Source organism: Microcaecilia unicolor, chromosome 5 (genome assembly GCF_901765095.1).
Source record: "Microcaecilia unicolor chromosome 5, aMicUni1.1, whole genome shotgun sequence".
NCBI lineage: Eukaryota > Metazoa > Chordata > Amphibia > Gymnophiona > Siphonopidae > Microcaecilia > Microcaecilia unicolor.
Genome location: NC_044035.1, coordinates 58,695,704 through 58,719,696, shown reverse-complemented (window position 1 = coordinate 58,719,696; position 23,993 = coordinate 58,695,704). Strand labels below are relative to the sequence as shown.

Below are 23,993 nucleotides of genomic sequence, written 5' to 3'. Positions count from 1 at the left end.
CCACATATAGGAAACCTCAGAGGTTCTCTCTATCTCCACCTGCTGGTAGAGGGACACAACCCACAAGTCTCTGGACTAATCTGTGGGACGCTATGGAATTCCAAGTTTATTAAAATTTTGCTATCTCGTTCTACGGGAATGCCTTCAGAGCAGCTTACAGACTAAAAGGGATATTTTTTTTTTTAGTTCCAATATTTATTTGATTTTATCAACGAAACAAAAACACAAATGGCTAGAATGTTAGCCAGTATACAAATATGAACAAACTGAGCAAACAATATACACATCAGATACAAAATATGGCTACGGATTAGTAACGATGGAGATTTTGAGACAGAATTGACATAACATATACAGTAGGGCAAAGGGGAAAGAACTACAATGTTTGTTAGGATAGTGCATGGGAAAAACATAACTAAAACTACATATCTTAACTAGAAGACTGTATGTTGCATATGTTTGTGAAACATTTCACGATAACTGAGGATAACTGGATGATTGAGTTGTGCTGACAGGTAAAGGGGCTCACCAGAACTCAGGGTCTTTAATACTAGGAGTAAGATTTTGTAGGAAATTCGGTGTGTGATTGGGAGACAGTGTACATCCTTAAGATGAGGGGTAACGTGATCATACTTACAGATTACAAATAATCCAAAACACTGCAATTCATTTAATCAACAAAGTTCTTTTGACTCTAATTGTTTGTAGAGTGAATTACAGTAGTCTGTGTAATAACTAAAGAATGGACCAGTATGTTGAGAGCAAATGGACTGAGTGGATCAGATGTAATTTATAGAAGGCCTTTCGAACTACCTTTGAGATTTGGGGTTTGAAGGATAGTTTACAGTCTAAAATGACTTCTACAATTCGGAAGTTTCAAGCTGGGGTACAGAAGTGTTGGAAAGAAGTAACAGTGAAGGGTCTCAGTAACTGAAAAAATAGTATCAATTTAGATTTATTTGGATTCATAGTAACATAGTAAGTGACGGCAGATAAAGACATGAACAGTCCATCCAGTCTGCCCAGTCACACTTATCAATCGTGATTAAATCAACATGAACGTGATATTATATATTCTCTACCACGAGTCTCTTTGGCGTTTCTGAGACATAGACCATAGAAGTCTGCCCAGCTCTATTATGTTCCACCTACTGGAGTTGACATCAAAGCCCACTCCAGCCTATCCAAATCCATCTTATCATTTGCGGGACCCAGACCATAAAAGTCTGCCCAGCATGGTTCTCAGTTCCAGCTACTGAAGTTGCCATTGAAGACCTTTCCAGCTTATCTTACACCGGATTGCCATATAGTCACAGACCTACAAAGTCTGCCTGGCACCAGCCTTAGTTCTTTACTGCCAGAGCAGCCATCCAAATCCACCCCCTGTTTTTTTTTTATTTTTGTTTTCTACCATCTATTTTCTAAATAGAGTTCCTCTGAGTTCATTCTATGCTTTCGAATTCAGTCACTGTTTTTGCCTCTACCACCTCCCTAGGGAGGGCATTCCAGGCATCGACCACCCTCTGCGTGAAAAAATAATTTCCTGACAATACTCCTAAGTCTACCAATCCCACAACCTGAGCTCATGTCCTCTAGTTTTATCATTTCCTCTTCTCTGGAAGAGATTTGTTTCTATATCAAGCATTTAAACATCTGTATCAACTCTTTAGGAAAAGGAGGAGCTAGTGGTGACCAAGGAAGGGCAGACTGGATGGGCTATTTGGTCCTTATCTGCCATCATGATTCTATGTTTCTATCTCCCCTGCCCCTTCTTTTCTCTAGGTTATACATATTTAGGTCTTCCAGTCTCTTCTCATACGTGGATGTGAAGGATGTTTAAAAAATGGAAGCGGTGCAAAGAAAAGCTACGAGAATAGTATGGGATTTGCGTTACAAGACATATGAGGAGAGACTTGTTGACCTGAACATGTATACCCTGGAGGAAAGGAGAAACAGGAGTGGTATGATACAGACATTCAAATATTTGAAAGGTATGAATCCGCAAACGAACCTTTTCTGGAGAGGGGAAGGCAGTAGAATGAGAAGACATGAAATGAGATTGAAGGGGGGCAGACTCAAGAAAAACGTCAGGAAGTATTTTTTTTTAATGGAGAGAGTGGTGGATGCTTGAAATGCCCTCCCGCGGGAGGTGGTGGTGAGGAAAACGGTAACAGAATTCAAACATGCGTGGGATAAACATAAAGGAATCCTGCTCAGAAGAAAGGGATCCCCAGAAGCTTAGCCGGTGGTGGGAGGCGGGGCTGGTGGTTGGGAGGCGGGGATAGTGCTGGGCAGAATTATACGGTCTGTGCCAGAGCCGGTGGTGGGAGGTGGGGCTGGTGGTGGGCAGACTTATACGGTCTGTGCCCTGAACAAGACAGGTACAAATCAAGATAAGGTATACACAAAAAATGGCACGCAAGTTTATCTTGTGGGGCAGACTGGGTGGACAGTACAGGTCTTTTTCTGCCGTCATCTACTATGTTACTATGACTTATGGCGCAAGCAAGGAGCTGCAACAGAATAAGCCAGGAACCTGTGGAACACGTCCATCTGCCTGCTAGAGACAGAGAATACTGAATGACCAGGGAGCATCACATTCAGTTAGGCACAGTGCAATTTAGATGTTCTCTACCGCCACCTTCAGGTAGACGGACACAACAAACAGTCTCTGGATTCATCTACTGCTGACACTAAGGAAAGAAGTTATTTTCTATTCCCTGCAATACTCAGAGAACAGTGCCCCGAAGGGTGCTCTTACATAAGTACATAAGTAGTGCCATACTGGGAAAGACCAAAGGTCCATCTAGCCCAGCATCCTGTCACCGACAGTGGCCAATCCAGGTCAAGGGCACCTGGCACGCTCCCCAAACGTAAAAACATTCCAGACAAGTTATACCTAAAAATGCGGAATTTTTCCAAGTCCATTTAATAGCGGTCTATGGACTTGTCCTTTAGGAATCTATCTAACCCCTTTTTAAACTCCGTCAAGCTAACCGCCCGTACCACGTTCTCCGGCAACGAATTCCAGAGTCTAATTACACGTTGGGTGAAGAAAAATTTTCTCCGATTCGTTTTAGATTTACCACACTGTAGCTTCAACTCATGCCCTCTAGTCCTAGTATTTTTGGATAGCGTGAACAGTCGCTTCACATCCACCCGATCCATTCCACTCATTATTTTATACACTTCTATCATATCTCCCCTCAGCCGTCTCTTCTCCAAGCTGAAAAGCCCTAGCCTTCTCAGCCTCTCTTCATAGGAAAGTCGTCCCATCCCCACTATCATTTTCGTCGCCCTTCGCTGTACCTTTTCCAATTCTACTATATCTTTTTTGAGATACGGAGACCAGTACTGAACACAATACTCCAGGTGCGGTCGCACCATGGAGCGATACAACGGCATTATAACATCCGCACACCTGGACTCCATACCCTTCCTAATAACACCCAACATTCTATTCACTTTCCTAGCCGCAGCAGCACACTGAGCAGAAGGTTTCAGCGTATCATCGACGACGACACCCAGACCCCTTTCTTGATCCGTAACTCCTAACGCGGAACCTTGCAAGATGTAGCTATAATTCGGGTTCCTCTTACCCACAAGCATCACTTTGCACTTGTCAACATTGAACTTCATCTGCCACTTGCACGCCCATTCTCCCAGTCTCGCAAGGTCCTCCTGTAATCGTTCACATTCCTCCTGCGACTTGACGACCCTGAATAATTTTGTGTCATCGGCGAATTTAATTACCTCACTAGTTATTCCCATCTCTAGGTCATTTATAAATACATTAAAAAGCAACGGACCCAGCACAGACCCCTGCGGGACCCCACTAACTACCCTCCTCCACTGAGAATACTGGCCATGCAATCCTACTCTCTGCTTCCTATCTTTCAACCAGTTCTTAATCCATAATAATACCCTACCTCCGATTCCATGACTCTGCAATTTCTTCAGGAGTCTTTCGTGCGGCACTTTGTCAAACGCCTTCTGAAAATCCAGATATACAATATCAACCGGCTCCCCATTGTCCACATGTTTGCTTACCCCCTCAAAAAAATGCATTAGATTGGTGAGGCAAGACTTCCCTTCACTAAATCCGTGCTGACTTTGTCTCATCAGTCCATGTTTTTGTATATGCTCTGCAATTTTATTCTTAATAATAGCCTCCACCATCTTGCCCGGCACCGACGTCAGACTCACCGGTCTATAATTTCCCGGATCTCCTCTGGAACCCTTCTTAAAAACCTAACCTGCTGGAGACAGAGAATACGGACTGGCCAGGGAGCTGGCATCAGGGTTCCCTGAAGAAAGGGTGTGTGTGGAGATGAGAGCAGGCAAGGAGAGTGTGCTAGGGGAGAAGGCTGAAAGCTTCTGCAACTTCCTCCCACATTTCAAGGGGGGGGGGGGGGGGGGAAACAACTCACAAGCACTGTTTACCTGACTTATAAAAACTTCAAAAGAATCCGGGGTGTCGGTTTAGGGACCCACATGTTTAAGATCGCAGCATTTGCGGATGACATTTTAGTACATCTCACAAACCCAAGGGAATCCTTAGACACGTTATTGGAAACCTTTCGTGAATATGGAGACTACTCTGGTTTTCGAATCAATCTAGATAAGTCAGAAGCTCTGGCTTCGCCAGAGGTGAACCAGAGGGACTGGGATCCTGAATTTCCATTGAGATGGGCTAGAGAGTCTTTTAAATATCTAGGAATCCGACTCACAATGAATACTTCAGACTTATATCAGTTGAATGTTAAAATCTTACTGGAACATACTAAAGCTAAATTGGACTCTTGGATGAGTCTTCCACTGTCACTAATGGGACGGATACATTTAGTCCAAATGGTGCTGTTTCCGCGCTGGTTGTACGTCCTTCAAACCTTACCCATACGCCTAACACGGACTGATTTGAAACGGATGATGCGTCTTTTTAGTCGATTTTGCTGGGCAGGCAAAAAACCCAAAGTTAGCCAAAATATGTTAATAGGGAGCTGGAGACAGGGCGGAATGGGTGTCCCGGATGTGTTCCTATATAATCAGGCGTGTTTGTTGCGTCACCTAGGAGATCTGGTGAACACCACGCAGTATTATACACCTATGGACTTGGAGGAAGCCTTTTTTGCTCCATATGATATATTAGCATTGCTCCATTTACCTCGCAGTCGGCTCCCTTCTAAATTTAAAAAAAGTATAATACTACAGCCCCTTCGAGAGGCGTGGCAGTGGTGGATGCGGCAAATGGGGGGCCAACCACACGTTACAGATCAAATCCCAATCGTAGGTAACCCTGTTTTTGAAGCAGGGATAGACAACCCGACATTTGGCAGATGGCAAGGGCTGGGCATCACAAGATTGGAACACCTGTTATTGGAAAATGGGGAAATGATAACATTTGACGCGCTTCAAGACAAAGTGGGTTCGGCTTGGGGCAATAGATTTGCTTATGCACAGGTCCGACACTATATGAAATCTTTGAGCCAGGTACCCCTGAGGGGGCGGATGGGGGAACTGCTAAGGGTCTTCTTTGAGGAGTTGCAGATGGAGAAGCAATCTGTATCAGCATTGTATGGGGCACTGGTTAGGCGTAGGTCCCAGAGGCAATATGTAGATCTTAAGCGTAAATGGGAACAAGATCTTGGGACCTCACTGGCAACATGGGATGTGTCAGCTACCTTGAAAGGCATCCGGGCATTGGTGACAGATGAGAGGCTGAGGGAGTGTGGTTATAGAGTGGTCCTTCGGGGGTATATGTCTAAAGCACAACTGGCTCATATGTTGGGGCCGGACAACTCGGGGTGCTCTAAATGTGGAGGGGGTCCCAGCTCATTATATCATGCATTATGGCAATGCCCCAAGGTGCGTATGTTCTGGCAGAGGGTAAGAGGGGTTTTGATGCGATTGGGGAATAGAATTCAAGGAACGGAGAGGCAGCTTCTGTTGGACCAACCAAGAGCGTTTGCTCCATTAGGTGCCCCAGCTATAATGTTATGTAGGAAGCTGAGCTTGGTAGCTCGGAAATGCATTATGCAGTACTGGGTCTCATCGGAAGGGCCAGCTTATTGGCATTGGCGCAATCAGGTGCATCTCCTGGCCTCTTGGGAGGCTAGGGACTCAAAACAATCGCCTAAGCGCAGAGTACGCTTTCTACAGATCTGGACACCATACCTGCAAATTCTCAGTCCAAGGGGACGTAGTCTGCTTGTTAATGTCTGATAAATAGTGGAATAATGGAGAGTATGGGTAGCCTGGAGTGGTAAATTTAGTTCAGAGGGGAATCCTGCTTGCAAGGGGGGGAGGTATTGGGTGGGGGGTTGAAGGGGTTGAGTGAGATGTATATGGCTAAAGCTTGGCAGTGCTCTAGAGCTTGGATGTTTAGTTTTCTGATATTTTGTGATAAGCACTATTGCACCTAACGAGGTACTTAAAGTGTATGATATTAGGAATAGAAGCCATTTAACATCTAATATTAGCACTTGACAAGTAATTGTTCAGAGGGGAGGGGGGAGAAAAATGGGGAAGAAAAGTGTTTGGCGATGTTGAATAAGCTGTAAGAATGCTGTTTTGTATATCAAGCAATGTTATATGAATGTTCTAAGTTAATCTGTATTGTGATAATCGTCAATAAAACAGTTTAAACATAAAAAACTTCAAAAGAGCCTAGGTTTATTTGTGATGTCTTGTTTACCTGCAGTCTGATGAGCCTAGGCTCCCTCTTCCTCCAGAGTGGGCATCTGCCAGGCTGGAGGAGACTTTGCTTTATCCTTGTAGCAGCGGGACAGGGTGGCAAACTGCAACTCTTCCTCCTCCTCCTTCTGTCCTCCCCCCTCAGACATTTCTGCTCCCCGGACCGAGCATGAGCACAAGAGTTTTGCTTACCACACAGCTCTTGTGCGCATGACTTCCAAAAGACTTACTAATGCTCAATGCCAACAGCGCGCCTATATTTTCATGTCATTAGCACTGAGCATTAGGAAGTGTTTGGCAGCGCTGTTCAGTACAGCAGCGGTTTTTTGAACATCACCATAAAAGTATTAGCAACACTAACAATGTACAGATAGTAAGTTGAAGTTTATTCTTAGTCTTGATATACCGCTAAAAAGGAAGCCTATCAAAGCAGTTTACAAATTAAAAAACTGGAAAGGAACTACAATAAAAAAGGAAAGAAAAAGGTCACAGTTTGAATGAAGGAGGCAAAGCACTACAGGAGAATCATACCAAAAACACTCAAAAGCAGTGTTCAAGTGCACACAGCAGCACACACGTGACTCAAAAAGGCTTCTTGCAATGTATTTCATGGAATTTTCTGGCATTTGGTTAAATATAAAAGTTTAATTTCAACATTTATAGGAATGGACTGGATTCTTGCTTGGATTTGGATTTTAAATGTATTACTCATCTTCTTCCAAATCTAAACTATAGGCAAGTTACATTCAGGTACATGAGTTATTTCCCAGTAGAAGTGTTTTCGTAATCTGAGTTGTTCCTGAGGAAATGGAAGGTAAAGCGACTTGCCAAGGTCACACAGATTTTAAGTGGGGAAAAACAGGACTTGACACCCACTTACATGGTTCTGAATCTGTTACTTCTTGCCAAACAACTCCCCCAGCAGTTCTTATTTTAACAACATTTGGTCATCTGTCTCATATTGAGTTGAAATACAGATACACTTTTTATACACAACCTTTAAATAAAAGGTTCTGACCCATAAGAATTCTTTGCATCCTGGGGGGTGCAAGCAGAAGTTTAGGTATTTTTTCCACTATCTGAAAAGGTTAATGAGACCTAACATTTCATCAAAAAAAATTAAGCCTTCATTATTATTATACAGTGAAACATTTGTCTCGGATTTCGTTAGTTGCCTCGGTTTTCGCTGCTAATTTTGCGAAAACAAAGGGCAACCCACGTGTTCTCCTGCTCATTGGATTTACATTGATTCATATGAAAATAATTGCCTCGGTTTTCGTTGATTGTTTTCAGACGGATTATCAACGAAAACCGAGGTATCACTGTTATGTCCTTTTCCCAACAAAAATATCTATCAAAAGATGAATATTGTAGATATCTGATACAGGGTTTCCCACATCTCAGATACAATATTTAATTCCAGAGACAATCATCATTTTTACCTTGAAAATGGTTTGCTTTTCTTGCTGGAACCAAGTATAGTTGGTCCCAGTTTTGCATTTTCACGTAACCAGTTGGCAGGTGGCAGCTTCAGGTCTGTCTTTTCTTGAAGACGGGAAAATGCAGCTGGAGGTGGAGCAGAGGAATATTTTACCACCGCACTACTCTTCACTTCACTGCCTCCAAGAAACATCAAGGATTCCTAGGTTGCAAGCAGAATTAACAGAAATAAATCCATTCAGATTAAGTTTACCTTCTAAAAGCCATTTTATGGACCGATCAATGTTAAAATTGGTATGGTAATTAAACTAATGATATGCACAACGTGACCATACTCAAGACAACATGCCCAGAATAATGCTCATGCACTGCAGCTCATATTTTCCTGTGTTAAATTAGCCCAAAGCAAAAGGGCCATTTGGCAAGGGGAACATCTCCCAAAGGCACCCAAACAGGCCTCCACGGCCTTTGTGAGCTCAGTTTCTGTTAGGCTGTAATAACAAAAAAAAACAAACTGAAGCTGATGGCACTTTTCTAGACTGGGCCCTCCGTCTACCATTCTTCTGCAGCCACAAGAAGGGCTGAATATTTCTGCCCTTGCTGTGGAACTAGATGGTTCCTTCCAATCATCACATAAAATTACTGTTCCTCACAGGCCACAGGTATACTAGTTGCAGTGAGCAGCATAAGAACTGCCTACTACTACGGTAAAATTAGTTCTTACCTGATAAAGCGAATGATACATACCTGTAGCAGGTGTTCTCCGATTCTGTTCAATATATTTGTGAGTGACATTGCCGAAGGGTTAGAAGGTAAAGTTTGCCTATTTGCGGATGATACTAAGATTTGCAACAGAGTGGACGCCTGGGAGGGCGTGGAAAGCATGAAAAGGGATCTGAGGAAGCTAGAAGAATGGTCTGAGGTTTGGCAATTAAAATTCAATGCGAAGAAATGCAAAGTGATGCATTTAGGGAATAGAAACCCACGAGAGACGTATGTGTTAGGCGGGGAGAGTCTGATAGGTACTGAGGGGGAGAGGGATCTTGGGGTGATAGTATCCAAGGATCCGAAGGCGACGAAACAGTGTGACAGGGCGGTGGCCGTAGCGAGAAGGTTGCTAGGCTGTATAGAGAGAGGTGTGATCAGCAGAAGAAAGGAAGTGTTGATGCCCCTGTACAAGTCGTTGGTGAGGCCCCACCTGGAGTATTGTGTTCAGTTTTGGAGGCCGTACCTTGCGAAGGATGTTAAAAAAATGGAAGCGGTGCAAAGAAAAGCTACGAGAATGGTATGGGATTTGCGTTCCAAGACGTATGACCAAAGACTTGCTGACCTGAACATGTATACCCTGGAGGAAAGGAGGAACAGGGGTGATATGATACAGACGTTCAAATACTTGAAAGGTATTAATCCACAAAAAAATCTTTTCCGGAGATGGGAAGGCGGTAGAACGAGAGGACATGAAATGAGATTGAAGGGGGGCAGACTCAAAAAAGATGTCAGGAAGTATTTTTTCACGGAGAGGGTGGTGGATGCTTGGAATGCCCTCCCGCGGGAGGTGGTGGAGATGAAAACGGTAACAGAATTCAAACATGCGTGGGATATGCATAAAGGAATCCTGTGCAGCAGGAATGGATCCTCAGAAGCTTAGCTGAAATTGGGTGGCGGAGCAGGTGGGGGGAAGAGGGGTTGGGAGGCTAGGATAGGGGAGGACAGACTTATAGCCTGTACCAGAGCCGGGACTGGTGGTTGGGAGGCGGGAAATACTGCTGGGCAGACTTATACGGTCTGTGCCCTGAAAAAGACAGGTACAAATTCAAGATATGAGTTTATCTTGGGCAGACTAGATGGACCATGCAGGTCTTTTTCTGTCGTCATCTACTATGACAGCAGGCTGATTGTTCTCACGACTGGGTTGACATCCACGGCAGCCCCCTCAAACCGGAAGAAAAATCTCGCGGGAGGTCCCGCACGTGGGGCATGCCCACCGCGCATGCGCGGCCGTCTTCCCGCCCAGTTAAATGACAAGCAAAGAAATTAGGAAAACACACAACTCCAAAGGGGAGGAGGGAGGGTAGGTGAGAACAATCAGCCTGCTGTCCTCGGAGAACACCTGCTACAGGTATGTATCATTCGCTTTCTCCGAGGACAAGCAGGCTGCTTGTTCTCACGACTGGGGTATCCCTAGCTCCCAGGCTCACGCAACACAACAAACATGGTCAATTAGGCCTCGCAACGGCGAGGGCATAACAGAAATTGACCTACGAAGAACATCTAACTGGGAGTGCAGCCTGAACAGAATAAAACCGGGTCCTGGAGGGTGGAGTTGGATTCAAACCCCAAACAGATTCTGCAGCACCGACTGCCCGAACCGACTGTCGCGTCAGGTATCCTGCTGTAGGCAGTAATGAGATGTGAATGTGTGGACAGATGACCACGTCGCAGCCTTGCAGATCTCTTCAATAGTGGTTGACTTCAAGTGGGCCACTGACACTGCCATGGCTCTGACATGGCCCTCAAGAGCCAGCCCAGCCTGGGCGTAAGTGAAGGAAATGCAATCTGCTAGCCAATTGGAGATGGTGCGTTTCCCGACAGCGACCCCCTTCCTATTGGCATTGAAAGAAACAAACAATTGGGCGGACTGTCTGTGGGGCTGCGTCCGCTCCAGATAGAAAGCCAACGCTCGCTTGCAGTCCAATATGTGCAACTGACGTTCAGCAGGGCGGGTATGCGGTCTGGGAAAGAATGTTGGCAAGACGATTGACTGGTTAAGATGGAACTCCGACACCACCTTCGGCAGGAACTTAGGGTGAGTGCGGAGGACTACTCTGTTATGATGAAATTTAGTATAAGGAGCATGAGCTACCAGGGCTTGAAGCTCACTGACTCTACGAGCTGAAGTAACTGCCACCAAGAAAATGGCCTTCCAGGTCAAGTACTTCAGATGTCATGAATTCAGTGGCTCAAAAAGAGGTTTCATCAGCTGGGTGAGGACGATGTTGAGATCCCATGACACTGCATGAGGCTTGGCAGGGGGCTTTGACAAAAGCAAGCCTCTCAGGAATCGAACGACTAAAGGCTCTCCAGAGATGGCTTTACCCTCTACACGATGATGGTAAGCACTAATTGCACTAAGGTGATTCCTTACTGAGTTGGTCTTGAGACCTGACTCTGATAAGTGTAGAAGGTATTCAAACAGGTTCTGTGCAGGACAAGAACGAGGTTCTAGGGCCTTGCTCTCACACCCAACGACAAACCTCCTCCACTTAAAAAAGTAACTCTTTTTAGTGGAATCATTCCTAGAGGCAAGCAAGACACAGGAGACACCCTCAGACAGACCCAATGAAGCAAAATCTACGCCCTCAACATCCAGGCCGTGAGAGCCAGAGACTGAAGGTTGGGGTGCAGAAGCGCTCCTTCGTTCTGCGAAATGAGAGTTGGAAAACACTCCAATCTCCACGGTTCTTCGGAGGACAACTCCAGAAGAAGAGGGAACCAGATCTGACGGGGCCAAAAGGGCGCGATCAGAATCATGGTGCCGCGGTCTTGCTTGAGCTTCAGCAAGGTCTTCCCCACCAAAGGTATGGGAGGATATGCATACAGGAGGCCATTCCCCCCAATGGAGGAGAAAGGCATCTGACGCCAGTCTGCCGTGTGCCTGAAGTCTGGAACAGAACTGAGGCAGCTTGTGATTGGTCTGGGAGGCGAAAAGGTCCACCGAGGGAGTGCCCCACTCTCGGAAGATCTTGCGTACCACCCGGGAATGGAGCGACCACTCGTGCGGTTGCACGAGTCTGCTCAGCCTGTCGGCCAGACTGTTTACGTCTGCCAGGTACGTGGCCTGGAGAAGCATGCCGTGCTGGCCTGCCCATCGCCACATCCTGACGGCTTCCTGACACAGGGTGCGAGATCCGGTGCCCCCCTGCTTGTTGATGTAGTACATTGCAACCTGATTGTCTGTCCGAATTTGGATAATTTGGAAGGACAGCTGATCCCTGAAGGCCTTCAGCGCGTTCCAGACCACTCGGAGCTCCAGGAGAATGATCTGAAGGCCTTGTTCCTGGAGGGACCACACCCCTTGGGTGTGGAGCCCATCAACATGAGCTCCCCACCCCAGGAGAGATGCATCCATCGTCAGCACTTCTTGCGGCTGAAGAATTTGGAACGGACGCCCCAGGGTCAAATTGGTCCGAATCGTCCACCAGCACAGCAAATTGTGACAACTGGTGGGCAGGCGGATGACATCTTCTAGATTCCCTGTGACTTGGCACCACTGGGAAACTAGGGTCCATTGAGCTGATCTCATGTGAAGACAAGCCATGGGAGTCACATGGAATGTAGAGGCCATATGGCCCAGGAGTCAACATCTGCCGAGCTGTGAGCTGCTGGGACGCTCTGGCCTGGGAGGTGAGGGAGAGAAGGTTCTGAGCCCTCGCCTCGGGAAGATAGGCCTGAGCAGTCTGTGAATTTAGCAGAGCTCCTATGAATTCCAGAGATTGGACTGGCTGGAGATGGTACTTCGGGTAATTTATCACAAACCCCAGCAGCTCCAGTAGTTGAATAGTGCACTGCATTGACCGAAGAGCTCCTGCCTCTGAGGGGCCCTTCACCAGCCAATCGTCGAGATACGGGAACACTTGCACCCCCAGCTTGCGCAGGTACGCCGCAACCACCACGAGACACTTGGTAAACACCCGTGGGGCAGAGGCGAGCCCAAAGGGCAGCACACAATACTGGAAGTGACGTGTCCCCAGACAGAATCGCAGATTCTGTGAGCTGGCAGTATCGGGATGTGAGTATAAGCATCCTTTAACTCCAGGGAACAAAGCCAATCGTCTTTCTGAATCATGGGGAGAAGGGTCCCCAAGGAAAGCATCCTGAACTTTTCTCGCACCAGATACTTGTTCAGGCCACTCAGGTCTAGGATGGGGTGCATCCCCCCTGTTTTCTTTTCCACAAGGAAGTACCCTGGAATAGAATCTCTGCTCGACCGCACTGGCGCTGAGAAGGGCGGAGAGTTCCTCTGCAAGTACCTGCTTGTGGTGGGAGCTGAAGGATTGAGCTCCCGGTGGACAATTTGGTGGGATGGAGACCAAATTTAGGGTGTATTCGCACCGCACTATTTGGAGAACCCACTGGTCGGAGGTTATGAGAGGCCACCTTTGGTGAAAAACTGTCAACCTCCCCCCGACCGGCAGGCCGTCCGGCACGGCTACTTTGATGGCGGCTATGTTCCCATGGATCTAGTCAAAAGCCCGTCCCCTGCTTTTGCTGTGGAGGCGCAGGGGGCTGCTTAGGCGCACGCTGGGACTGTCCCTGTGCCTGAGGAGGCCTTCGGGCCGGTTGGTTGTACCTACGCTTGCTGTAAGCCTAAGGTGCAGCCTGCCTGATCCGGGAAAAACGTCCACCAGTGGGGGCGGATGCAGAAGGCGCCCGGTGGGAGAGCTTGTCGAGAGCGGTTTCCCGCTGGTGTAGTTGGTCCACCAACTGCTCGATCTTCTCGCCAAAAATGTTATCCCCCCGGCAAGGGACATCCGCCAGCCTTTGCTGGGTGCGGTTGTCCAGGTCAGAGGCACGCAGCCATGACAGTCTACGCATCACTATACCCTGGGCTGCGGCTCTGGATGCCACATCACAGGTGTCATAGATACCCCTGGACAGGAATTTTCTGCACGCCTTCAGCTGCCTGACCACCTCCTGAAAGGGCCTGGACTGCTCCGGGGGGAGCTTGTCAACCAGGTCCGCCAGTTGCCTCACATTGTTCCGCATGTGGATGCTCGTGTAGAGCTGGTATGATTGGATCCTGGTCACGAGCATGGAAGAATGGTAGGCCTTCCTCCCAAACGAGTCCAGAGTGCGAGACTCCCGCCCTGGGGGCACCGAGGCGGTATCCCTTGAACACCTTGCCCTTTTGAGAGCAGAGTCCACGACCGCTGAGTCATGTGGCAGCTGTGGCCGCATCAACTCCGGGTCTATGTGGACTCTGTATTGGGACTCCGCTTTCTTAGGGATGGTGGGATTAGATAAAGGCTTCAACCAGTTCCGAAGCAGTGTCTCCTTGAGGACATTGTGCAACGGTACTGTGGAAGACTCTCTAGGTGGTGATGGATAGTCGAGGACCTCGAGCATCTCAGCCCTCGGCTCATCCACGGTGACCACTGGGAAGGGAATGCTAATAGACATGTCCCGGACAAAAGAGGCAAAGGAGAGGCTCTCTGGAGGCGAGAGCTTCCTCTCCGGTGAAGGTGTGGGGTCGGAGGGAAGACCCACAGACTCCTCGGAGGAGAAATATCTGGGGTCTGCCTCTTCCTCCCACGAAGCCTCCTCCTCGGTGTCGGACATGAGCTCTCTCAGCTCAGACCGCAACCGGGCCCGTCTCGACCCCGAGGAACCATGTCCTCGACGATGGTATCAAGAGGTGGACTCCCGCGCCGGCGGGGACGAAGCTCCCTCCATCGACGTCGATTCCACCTGAGGGTGTCGAAGACCGCATCACAGGGCCAGAGCCAGCCGGCGCTTCCATCAACGGCACCGTGGGCGCAAGCACCCCCGGTGCCGGCAAGGCCTGGCGCATCAGCCCCTCCAGGATCCCCGAGAGGATGGCTCAGAGGCACTCGTCTAGGCCCGCTGTCGGGAGAGGCTGGGGGGCCGGTGCGGGCGTCTGTGCTGGAAGCTGCTCGGGTCCAGGAGACGGTACCGGGGTACCTGAAACCTGCGCATCGACACCTCTTTGATAGAGGGGGAGCGCTCCTCCCGGCGTTGGCCCTTCTTGGGGTTCGAGTCTTCTCCCGAAGTCCCGGAGCTGCCAGTCCCATGCGCCGTGGGCGACCAATGACGGTGCTTCTTCGCAGCTTTCTTTCAATGCCAGTCATGGACGAGGAGGAGATGGAGTCTCCGCACCCTCTGGGGGTCGGATCCGACAGGGTTCTGTCCCGATGGCCCTGAGCAGCGGGAGTGGCCGGGGCGGACTGGCCACTCGGTCGCTCACCGCCGCCGTCAGGTCATCGGGCCAAGGGAACCTGTACTCCTGGGGTTGGTGCCATAGTAGGAGTCGAAGACGTCGACATCGATACCGAAGACCCGGCCGTCAACACCGATGCCGCCAAGGTCGACGTCAAAGAGCCGGCGCAAGTTCCAAAAAGACGGTCCCGAAGAACTTGCCTCGCCACCTGCGTCCGCTTTCGCAAGCCGAAACACAAGGTGCACGCCTTGGAATTATGCTCCGAGCCAAGGCACTGGAGACACCAAGCGTGAGGATCAGTCTGCGAGATCTGCCGGCCGCACCGACCACACTTTTTGAATCCGCTCGGGACCTTCGAGGACATCGACGGAAAAATCGCATCGGCGAGGTCAAAATCGTCAATGGTGGCGGTAAAAGGGCACACCACAAAATAAAGAATGGCCACAAGGCCGCGATGAGGCAAAACAAACAGATGGAAAGGAAAGGAAAAGTCCTTTTTTTTTAAAGGGGGCGCGCAAACGCGCGGAAAGCAAAAACAATAAAGAAAATCGCGGACTAGGCTGCAAATCGGTTTTCCGGGGCTGATACGGAGAGGGACGAAGACGCGTTTCTCTCCAGCGCGGAAAGCGAAAAAACTGAGCGGGAACGGTCGCGCACGGGTGGGAAGACGACCACGCATGCACAGTGGGCGTGCCCCGCGTGCGGGACCTCCCGCAAGATTTTTCTTCCGGTTTGAGGGGGCTGCCATGGACCTCAACCCAGTCGTAAGAACAAGCAGCCTGCTTGTCCTCGGAGAACTCTCTTTCCATTAGTCCCAATAAATCAATCCAGAGACTTGTGGGTTATGTCCCTCTACCAGCAGGTGGAGATAGAGAGAACTTCAGAGGTTTACTATATGTGGTCATGTGCAGTCACCTTAACTTCAGTATTGTCGATACCAAAGCAGTGGAAGACGAAAGAGGAAGTCCTCGCCTGCCTGCATAAAGCCCACATAAGCTCCTCAACCGCTCCTGCGGGAGGGTAACAGAATGCTTCCTTTAAGTTTTGATTTGTTTTGCCTTGCCTTTGTTTTTGTAGCCAAAAATCAAACGAAGGAATTTGATGAAATTGAGGCAACTAGAAGAAAACACTCAACCCAGAACAACAAAGGGCGGGCCTCTGGATTGATCTGTTGGGACTAATGGAAAGAAAACTATCAGGTAAGAACTAATTTTACCTTCCATAGCATCCCACAGCAATCCAGAGACTTGTGGAATGTACCAAAGCAGTCCTGACATGGGGCGGGGTACTACAACCTCAGCAGACTGGAGCAATGATCCACAGGCCACGGTTACATGCACTACCATGTCAAATCTGGAATGCCTAGCACTGCCATGGCAAGCCTGCAAAGCATGGCAAGGGAAGGACAGCAGATCAAGTGGGCTTATCTGCAAAGGCCATCAATGGCAGGACAGAGGACCAAGTGGCCGAACTGCAAAGGGCAGCCATGGAAGCCAGACGGGACATGGAAAAGGAAGTCAACTGCGCTCTGGAAGAAAGCGCTGCCACCCGCAAAAGGGACAGACTGTACCATACGGAGGCCAGCTGAAGAAATTGCCTCTCTCAGGCAACGGCCTCTGCGGCTCTTGAAGCCAGATCCCCTTTCTTGTGACCAGCCAGAGGATAACATGAGGGTATGCCGGGAGGCATTTCTGATCAGCAGGTCAGGAATCTGATGATCCTACCACAGTGTGGGTGTTTCGTAAGGAGTCGCCACCTTCCTATATACCTAAGGCTCTCCAGGTTCTGAATATGTCTGCTTCTGATCCTGCCACCGCTACATCTGCTAATCTTAAAATGGTGAGCACTAGAAGACTGCTACAGTCTTTAGCAGTCCATAAGATTACGTAGGAAGTCACTTCTGCTCAGTGGGTCATCCCAGGCCCTGCCCCACTATGCAGAGGCGTAGCTAGGTGGGGTGCAAGGGGAGCAGCTGCTCCCCTAAAAGGATTTTGAATAAAATGGCATTTATGCGGAACAGCTCTTCAGCTTCACACTGACGCCTATTCTACAAAAGGTCTGCTCCTCCCGACATCAAAACCGCTATGCCCACATCTGCCAATCTAAAAATGGTGAGCCTTCCTATGATCCTGAGCAAAGCAAGAAGCATTGACCAACGGAACTCGCTGGTCACTTCCAAATAGTATAGGAGTATATGGTGAACATCCAAAAAGCGGGAAGAGAAAAAGGTGGAATGGGATGGAAGGCAGAAACCACCGTATACAGAAAAAGACAGAACTGTGAGCCTGTCACCAGTAGAAATCCAGAGGATCTCAAACAGATTAAGTTGGGAGTTCTGAGAACCTGCCTGGACTGGATTGCTAAAGAAAACTAGGCTGCCCAGGACGATAGCCCTGGTGTTATAAAGATAAGGGTGATCCTGACCCGATCGAAAAGAACTTGTACACATGTCCTCAAGAAGACACCAATTTCAAGGAGTCCTCAAACAATAGCTGCCCTGAAAAGTGAGCTGAACCAGTCATCATTAAAAGCTGCATTCACCACCCAGCAGCACAACCACATCAAATGACAGGCTGTGACCGCCAAAAAACGTCTATTTGACACCCAAAACAAATCATAGAAGAAAACTGGCAATTAAGCCGTCCTCAACTCTACATCTGGCAAGTGAGGAGGTGGTCGACTGTCTGCCTTCTGGAAGGGATCCGAAATCTGTTGCCGCCATCTACGGCACACCCTAACAGCCTACAAGCTGCAGATAGCCACCTCCAGGGAGAGAGAACTGAAATGTCAGCAGAAAGCTGTGTTGAAATCACCCATTGAGACTAAGCTGGCTTGAAGGAAACCATAGAGATGGGAACCAAAGCAGAAAGGGAACCCCTGAAGTGGTCTGATACAGACTCAGGCCCACAGGGGAATGTCCAAGAAAGAGAACCTTGTGCCCATAACTTTAACCTATTCCCATATCCTGGACCTGGGACGGAAAGTAAAACCTGACTTGGGTTGGCATCTGTTGCTCAGGAGCAAAAGAAAGAAAGGACTTCCCAAGCCTATATGGAACAGTACTCCCCAATAAGCCAAGATTTGTAAGGGAAACAACTGACTCTTGGTGACACTGAATACCAATCCTAAGGCCTGAAGACGAGTAGGTATCTTGGATGAAGTTTGCAAAGTCTCTTGATAGAGAGAGCCGCAAATCAGCCAGTCACGAGGTATGGATGAACCTGCAATCCATCCTCACGAAGGAATGCTGCCACTACCACCATGACCTTGCAAAAATGTCCTCGGCAACATGGAAAGGCTGAATGACAGTCATAAATCGCTACGATCCCTCTGCAGCAAGGAGCACTGGGAATATGAAAGTAAGTTTCCTTGAGGTCCAGGGAGGCTAGAAACTCTCCCCACCAGACAGAACTATTACACACTGCAAGGTTCCCATTGTGAAAAGTTGAACCGTAAACACCCTAGACTCTTATGATGTCCAAACTCAGCTGGAAGGAAGCTCCCTGGTTGGAACTAAAAAGCAAAGGGAACAACTTCCCATTCCCCAATTGCAACTGGGGACAGACTTGACTGTGCCTAAAGGAAGACACGTTAGCAAGGTGGCAAGGACTGCCTGACAGTGTTTGAGCTTGCATGTAGACTCCAAGAAATATCTGTAGTGAAGTCCAAGTTGTAACTGTGCGATAGAAAAACAAAGACACATTTGAGCCGAGGTAATCTTGGTCCACTCCTCCTGAAACCAGTACAGGAGTCCTGCCTAAGGAGTGAACTGAGATTCCATCATTGGAAGATGAAGCAGGCATAGGTTGACCTGGAGTTGAAACAGAGCTCATTCTATCTATTCTATTCTGTCGAAGTGGAAGTGGAAACCCTGAAAGTGGTTTTCCTGGCCCCACAAAACCTATGACAAAACCAAGCGGATTAAAAATCATCCTTAAACTCGTCCCTGGAAATCTCCGAGACTTGGAAGTCCCTCAGGTCTTTATCCAACTGCCCTAGATCTTCTTCAGTCCCACGATTACTTCCAAAAGGCAGGTTGTCAAATGTGACTTGGAAGCCACATCAGTGGTCTGATGCCTAAGCCAGCGCTAACTTCTTGCAGATAGGGACAAGAATTGGCTGGTGTGACTGTGCACTATAACTGCTGCGCATTGGAGCTAACAAGTGCGGCTGAGAAGCAGAGACAGATGGCTGTTGCACCATTGCGCACTACAGATAGCAAGCTGCAGTGGGTCGTGAAGCAGCACCCCTAAAGCTCTGTGCTTACTCTCAGCTGATTGCAACAACTATTAAGCTACCTCTACACTAAAGTAGCTCCTGGAGCACTCCTCATGAAATGTACCCCATACCATGAAAAGATGCAAAAAATACCACAGAAGCAATTAGAGGTACCGGGTATGCAGCAGATACTGGGGAGCTGAGGCTAATTTGCAAAGGTGTGGCCAGTATCAGTGTGCAACAACTGCTTGGCCAGGCAAGCAGTAAGAGAATGAAATAAAATATGCCCCACTAGAAACCTAGCTGAGCCCACAGTTTCTAATAGGATGGATAAAACCAGCCTTAAACCTGTAACCTTCTGGCTGAAAGGTCAGCCACCCTCCTGACTAAAACTAGTTTGATGTAAACAGTACACAGAGGCTCTGTATGGCAACACTTAAGTACTTATGTAACATTATATATTTTGCAATCCATAATGTGGAAAGGTCCCATCTCAGTCTATAATGCTATACAGTTCAACTGACAGCAGTGAAAATATAAATAAAATACAGGTAACATATCTCTGTCAAGCAATGATAAAATAAATAAAATACAAGTAGAGGTTCTGTCAATGATAAAAACCCAAAGAGATTAAATCATAAGGAATATGGAGGAACTACACGCATACCTATGAACCAACTCAAGGAAGGCCTGCAAAATATCCAAGTGAAATAACACACTGCTATCCGCAAAAAAAAAAAATCAAGCTGTCTTCTCTCCTGCAGAACCACAGAGAGAAAAACATCTCATATCAGAGAACAGACAAAGCTGCAAAACCAGCAAGCTCCAAACAACTTGGAAACACTTTCCAATCCACCTGAGGTATGTGAGAATCAGAAACCAAACAAACCAAGACATGGAAAGTCAATAGATACCCTATAGGCAAACCCCCACTGATCACACTATTGAAAATGCAAATCAAATGGGGATAGTAAACCTCTCCAACTATCAATTATCACAGCATGAGATCTCTGTACTCTCCAAAGGGCTTTCATTTTGTCTGTCCAGCAAGCTGGATGAAATTCAACTATACTCAGACCTGGAAGTATTCTTTAGAAAACTCTGCTTAAAGGTACATTTTCACACAAAAAAAAAAAAAAAAAAAAAAACCAGTCAGAATATAATTTTACACAGAATGCATATTTCACCCCACACAATGGACAAAACAATAATAAGACAGCTAAATAAGTTTCAGGCTTAGGGTAAATTCACAACCATTCTCCACCAGAAACAGCGGCCATAAAAATCTTACAAAACAACCAACATTTTCTCATCAAACCCGCAGACAAAGGAGGTTCTGTGGACACACAAAAATACATCAAAGGAGGACACAGACAGCTCTCAGACAACACATACTGTACTACAAAAAAAAAACTGAAGAACCCACACAGGATTATACAAAACAGCTGAAAAACCTTATCAAAACACTTCCAAAATAAGTACAGCCACATACAAAGAAACTCTACCAAACCATCCATCTGTGGGCACAATCTACATGCTACCCAAAATCCACAAACATGGAAACCCTGGCAGGCCAATCATATCTGGTATTGGCACACTCACGCAGGAACTAGCTGGACTTATAGATGGGATTCTGAAACCTTTCTTGCACAAGAGAAATAGCTTTACATAAGACACCACAGACGTTCCGAACAAATTAAAAAAAAAAAACAGTTACCACCGGGTACCCTTCTAGTCACAATGGATGAAGAATCACTATACAGCATAAGTACATAAGTAACACCAAACTGGGAAAAGACCAAGGGTCCATCGAGCTCAGCATCCTGTCCATGACAGCAGCCAATCCAGGCCAAGGGTACCTGGCAAGCTTCCCAAACGTACAAACATTCTATACGTTATTCCCCATGCAGACAGCATAGCTGCATGTGACAAACTCCTAAAAACATCCACCCTAGACCGCAAATACTCAATGGAAACTATTACAAAATTAATCAAATTTATTCTAACTCACAACTATTTCCACTTTAACAATGATATCTACCTGCAAATCATGGGCACTGTAATATGCACCCCAATATGCTAACATGGCAGAACTGGAAGAGACATTTTTTAATACATGTCAGACTAAACCCCTAAACTACTACTAATATATTGATGACATTTTTATGATTTGGACTGAGGGAGAAGAAATTCTAAAACAATTTTACAGTTCTTTCAATACATACCATCCTACAATCAAATTCAAAATTGACTACTCCCCAGATAAAATCAATTTTTTGGACACCACAGTTTCCATCAGCAATGGCTATATACAAACATCTATAAATAGGAAACCTAAAAGACAAATGCAGTTGCTTCCACAGCTCCAGCTTCCACCCTTCACATACAAAGAAATCCATTATACACAGCCAAGCCACAAGATACCACCATATCTGCTCTGACCCAGGGGAGAAAGATAAATAACTCAAAATCCTGACTGAATCCTTCAAACAAAAAGGCTACAATCCCAAAATAAGCACCAATAATGTTGCCTCCTCCCTTAAAATACCCAGGGAAAACCTATTACAGTACAAGGAAAAGAAAGACACAGAATCCGTCTTGTACTACATACAAACCAGAGCTAGAAAAATCATAAAAGATCTACTCCAGGAGGATAAACAACTGAAAGAGATACTCCCATCCCCACCAGTGCTGGCCTTCCAACAGCCACCCAACCTAAAAACACAAACTAGTGAAAAGCAAGTTCCTAGAAACTCAAAAAGAAAATGGCACACATCCTTGCAATATATCCAGCTGCAAACTGTGCCATCACATTTCACAGGAGCACACAGTCATTCACAAAGGAGAAATATTAAAGGAATCCTTCACATGCCCATTTTCCAATGTGGCATATATAATCCAATGTATAACGTGTGAAGAAGGATGCTATAATGGAGAAACAAGCCAGATGCTAAAGATGTGATTTAATTTACATAGACATCATATGAAAAATGCCAGTGTCAACCAGTATCACCTGTGGGATAGCACTTTACAAAACCAGAACACTGTATAAGACCTTTGAAGTCTGAGTGATTAAAGATTTTAACACCCACCAAACAGAAATTCAAGATCTGGGTTGTCTAGCCCATTATAAAACATAATATTCTACAGCTCTATCACCCTCTTAATTACATGCATCTCTCCCTCTCAACCACCTAGCTTCCATGTTTCACACCTTACCCACCCTCTTCCTGTGAAGACTGTCATTGAAATGCTTTGATACTTCACTTATATATACTGTTATTTGCTTATTTCTGATCTAAAGCACGGTTACTTTCAGAAGCTAATTAAAAAAAATGTATTTAGTCCAATAAAAAAAGGTATCTTATTTTCTTTTCTGTTTTCATTTATTTCTATTTGTCATCTTGTTAATCAAGAAACTGGCTGAACCCCTCCTAAAATTGCACAGATGGACAGCATATCCCAATCAAAACAGCAACAATTAGTTGAGGACCTAGCCATTCATTTTATATAGCTCAATAGCCTTGAAACAAGGGCTAGCAGAATCCTATTATTTATGGTGACTGACGGCCCCTGTACAGACGCTGACAGGCAGTATAGGGGCAAGTCCTTTCATCAATACCAGTTTATTTATAATTCACAACCTGAACTCTGCTAGCTCACACTGCACTATTCATGGAAACATGTTGCCCAACCATCTTTAAGTTCCCTTTTCTGAAGTACATCAGTACAATGAGGTTTGGACAATACAGATAGTAACAATCAGAATCAGAGGTAACAGATTCGTACTGCCCGCTGGAATAATAAGCCATCACTTGTCACACAGACTTTCATTTTTTTTTAAGCTTAGGGAAGTGGAATAAACGAATGACAGGCTGGCTACTGTAAGAGGCTTTGCTCCATTTACAGCAAAAGCCCCACACAGAAAACAGCATACGGCGAATCAGTCCTCAGCGGCAGCACGAGGAGGCCGTGGTCACAGCAGGGACGACGAGCTTCGTCAGCACTGCGGTTACCTGGCCGGCCTCGTCCACGTCTTCTCTGCTGTCACTACTGCTGGCGAGCCCCTGCTCTCCGGGGGGGGCTTCCTCCCCCTCGTCCCCCATGTCCCACAAGGAAAAGTACCGCCAGCCCGTGCAGAGTGGTCACAAAACAGCCAGAAACTTCCAAGCACTAAAGCAGACGTCGAAGACCGGCTTTAACCATAGCCCGCCCACAAGACCAGCGAGTCCGGAGCTCTGGCAGCACCTGTCGTTCTAAGGCCTAATCATATCACAGCGCCACCTATAGGGCTGTCTCACCGCCTTCGCTTCATGCCTGCACTGCTATCCTCTTATAGCAAAACCTTGTGTTTAGTTCTTTTTTTTTTTCATCTTCCTAGTTTGGGAATGGTCACTGATTATGACTGTGGTTTATATGTCATCATCTACATTGTTATTTAAAACAGCCTTTCAATTTTTAAATGCCCAAAGCAAGCTTCAACAAAATTAAGCATAACTTGTATCTGATGAAGTGGACCCTAATCCAAAAACTCATGCCTCAGTAGATTGGTTAGTGAGGTGCCACCTGCTTCTGTCAATTTTATTATGCCAGACCAGACTAACACAGCTACCTCTTTTAAAGTTTTTAGAAAACATAATAGTATCACAGAGATTCCAATCATTAGGAATATGTCATATTGATT

The 23,993-nt window shown here is 46.7% G+C and overlaps 1 protein-coding gene across 1 annotated transcript in view; it reads right to left on the bottom strand.

Annotated features, from left to right (window-relative positions):
* EDRF1 (erythroid differentiation regulatory factor 1) overlaps positions 1 to 23,528 on the bottom strand; it is a 204,243-nt gene extending 180,715 nt beyond the window's left edge. Inside the window, exons 1-2 of the mRNA XM_030202947.1 lie at positions 23,326 to 23,528; positions 8,136 to 8,335 (exon numbers count right to left, since the gene is read on the bottom strand). Coding sequence (XP_030058807.1) covers positions 8,136 to 8,335; positions 23,326 to 23,415 — 290 coding nt within the window. The 5' untranslated portion in view covers positions 23,416 to 23,528. The remainder of the gene's footprint in view (positions 1 to 8,135; positions 8,336 to 23,325) is intronic.
* Between the last annotated feature and the right edge of the window lie 465 nt (positions 23,529 to 23,993).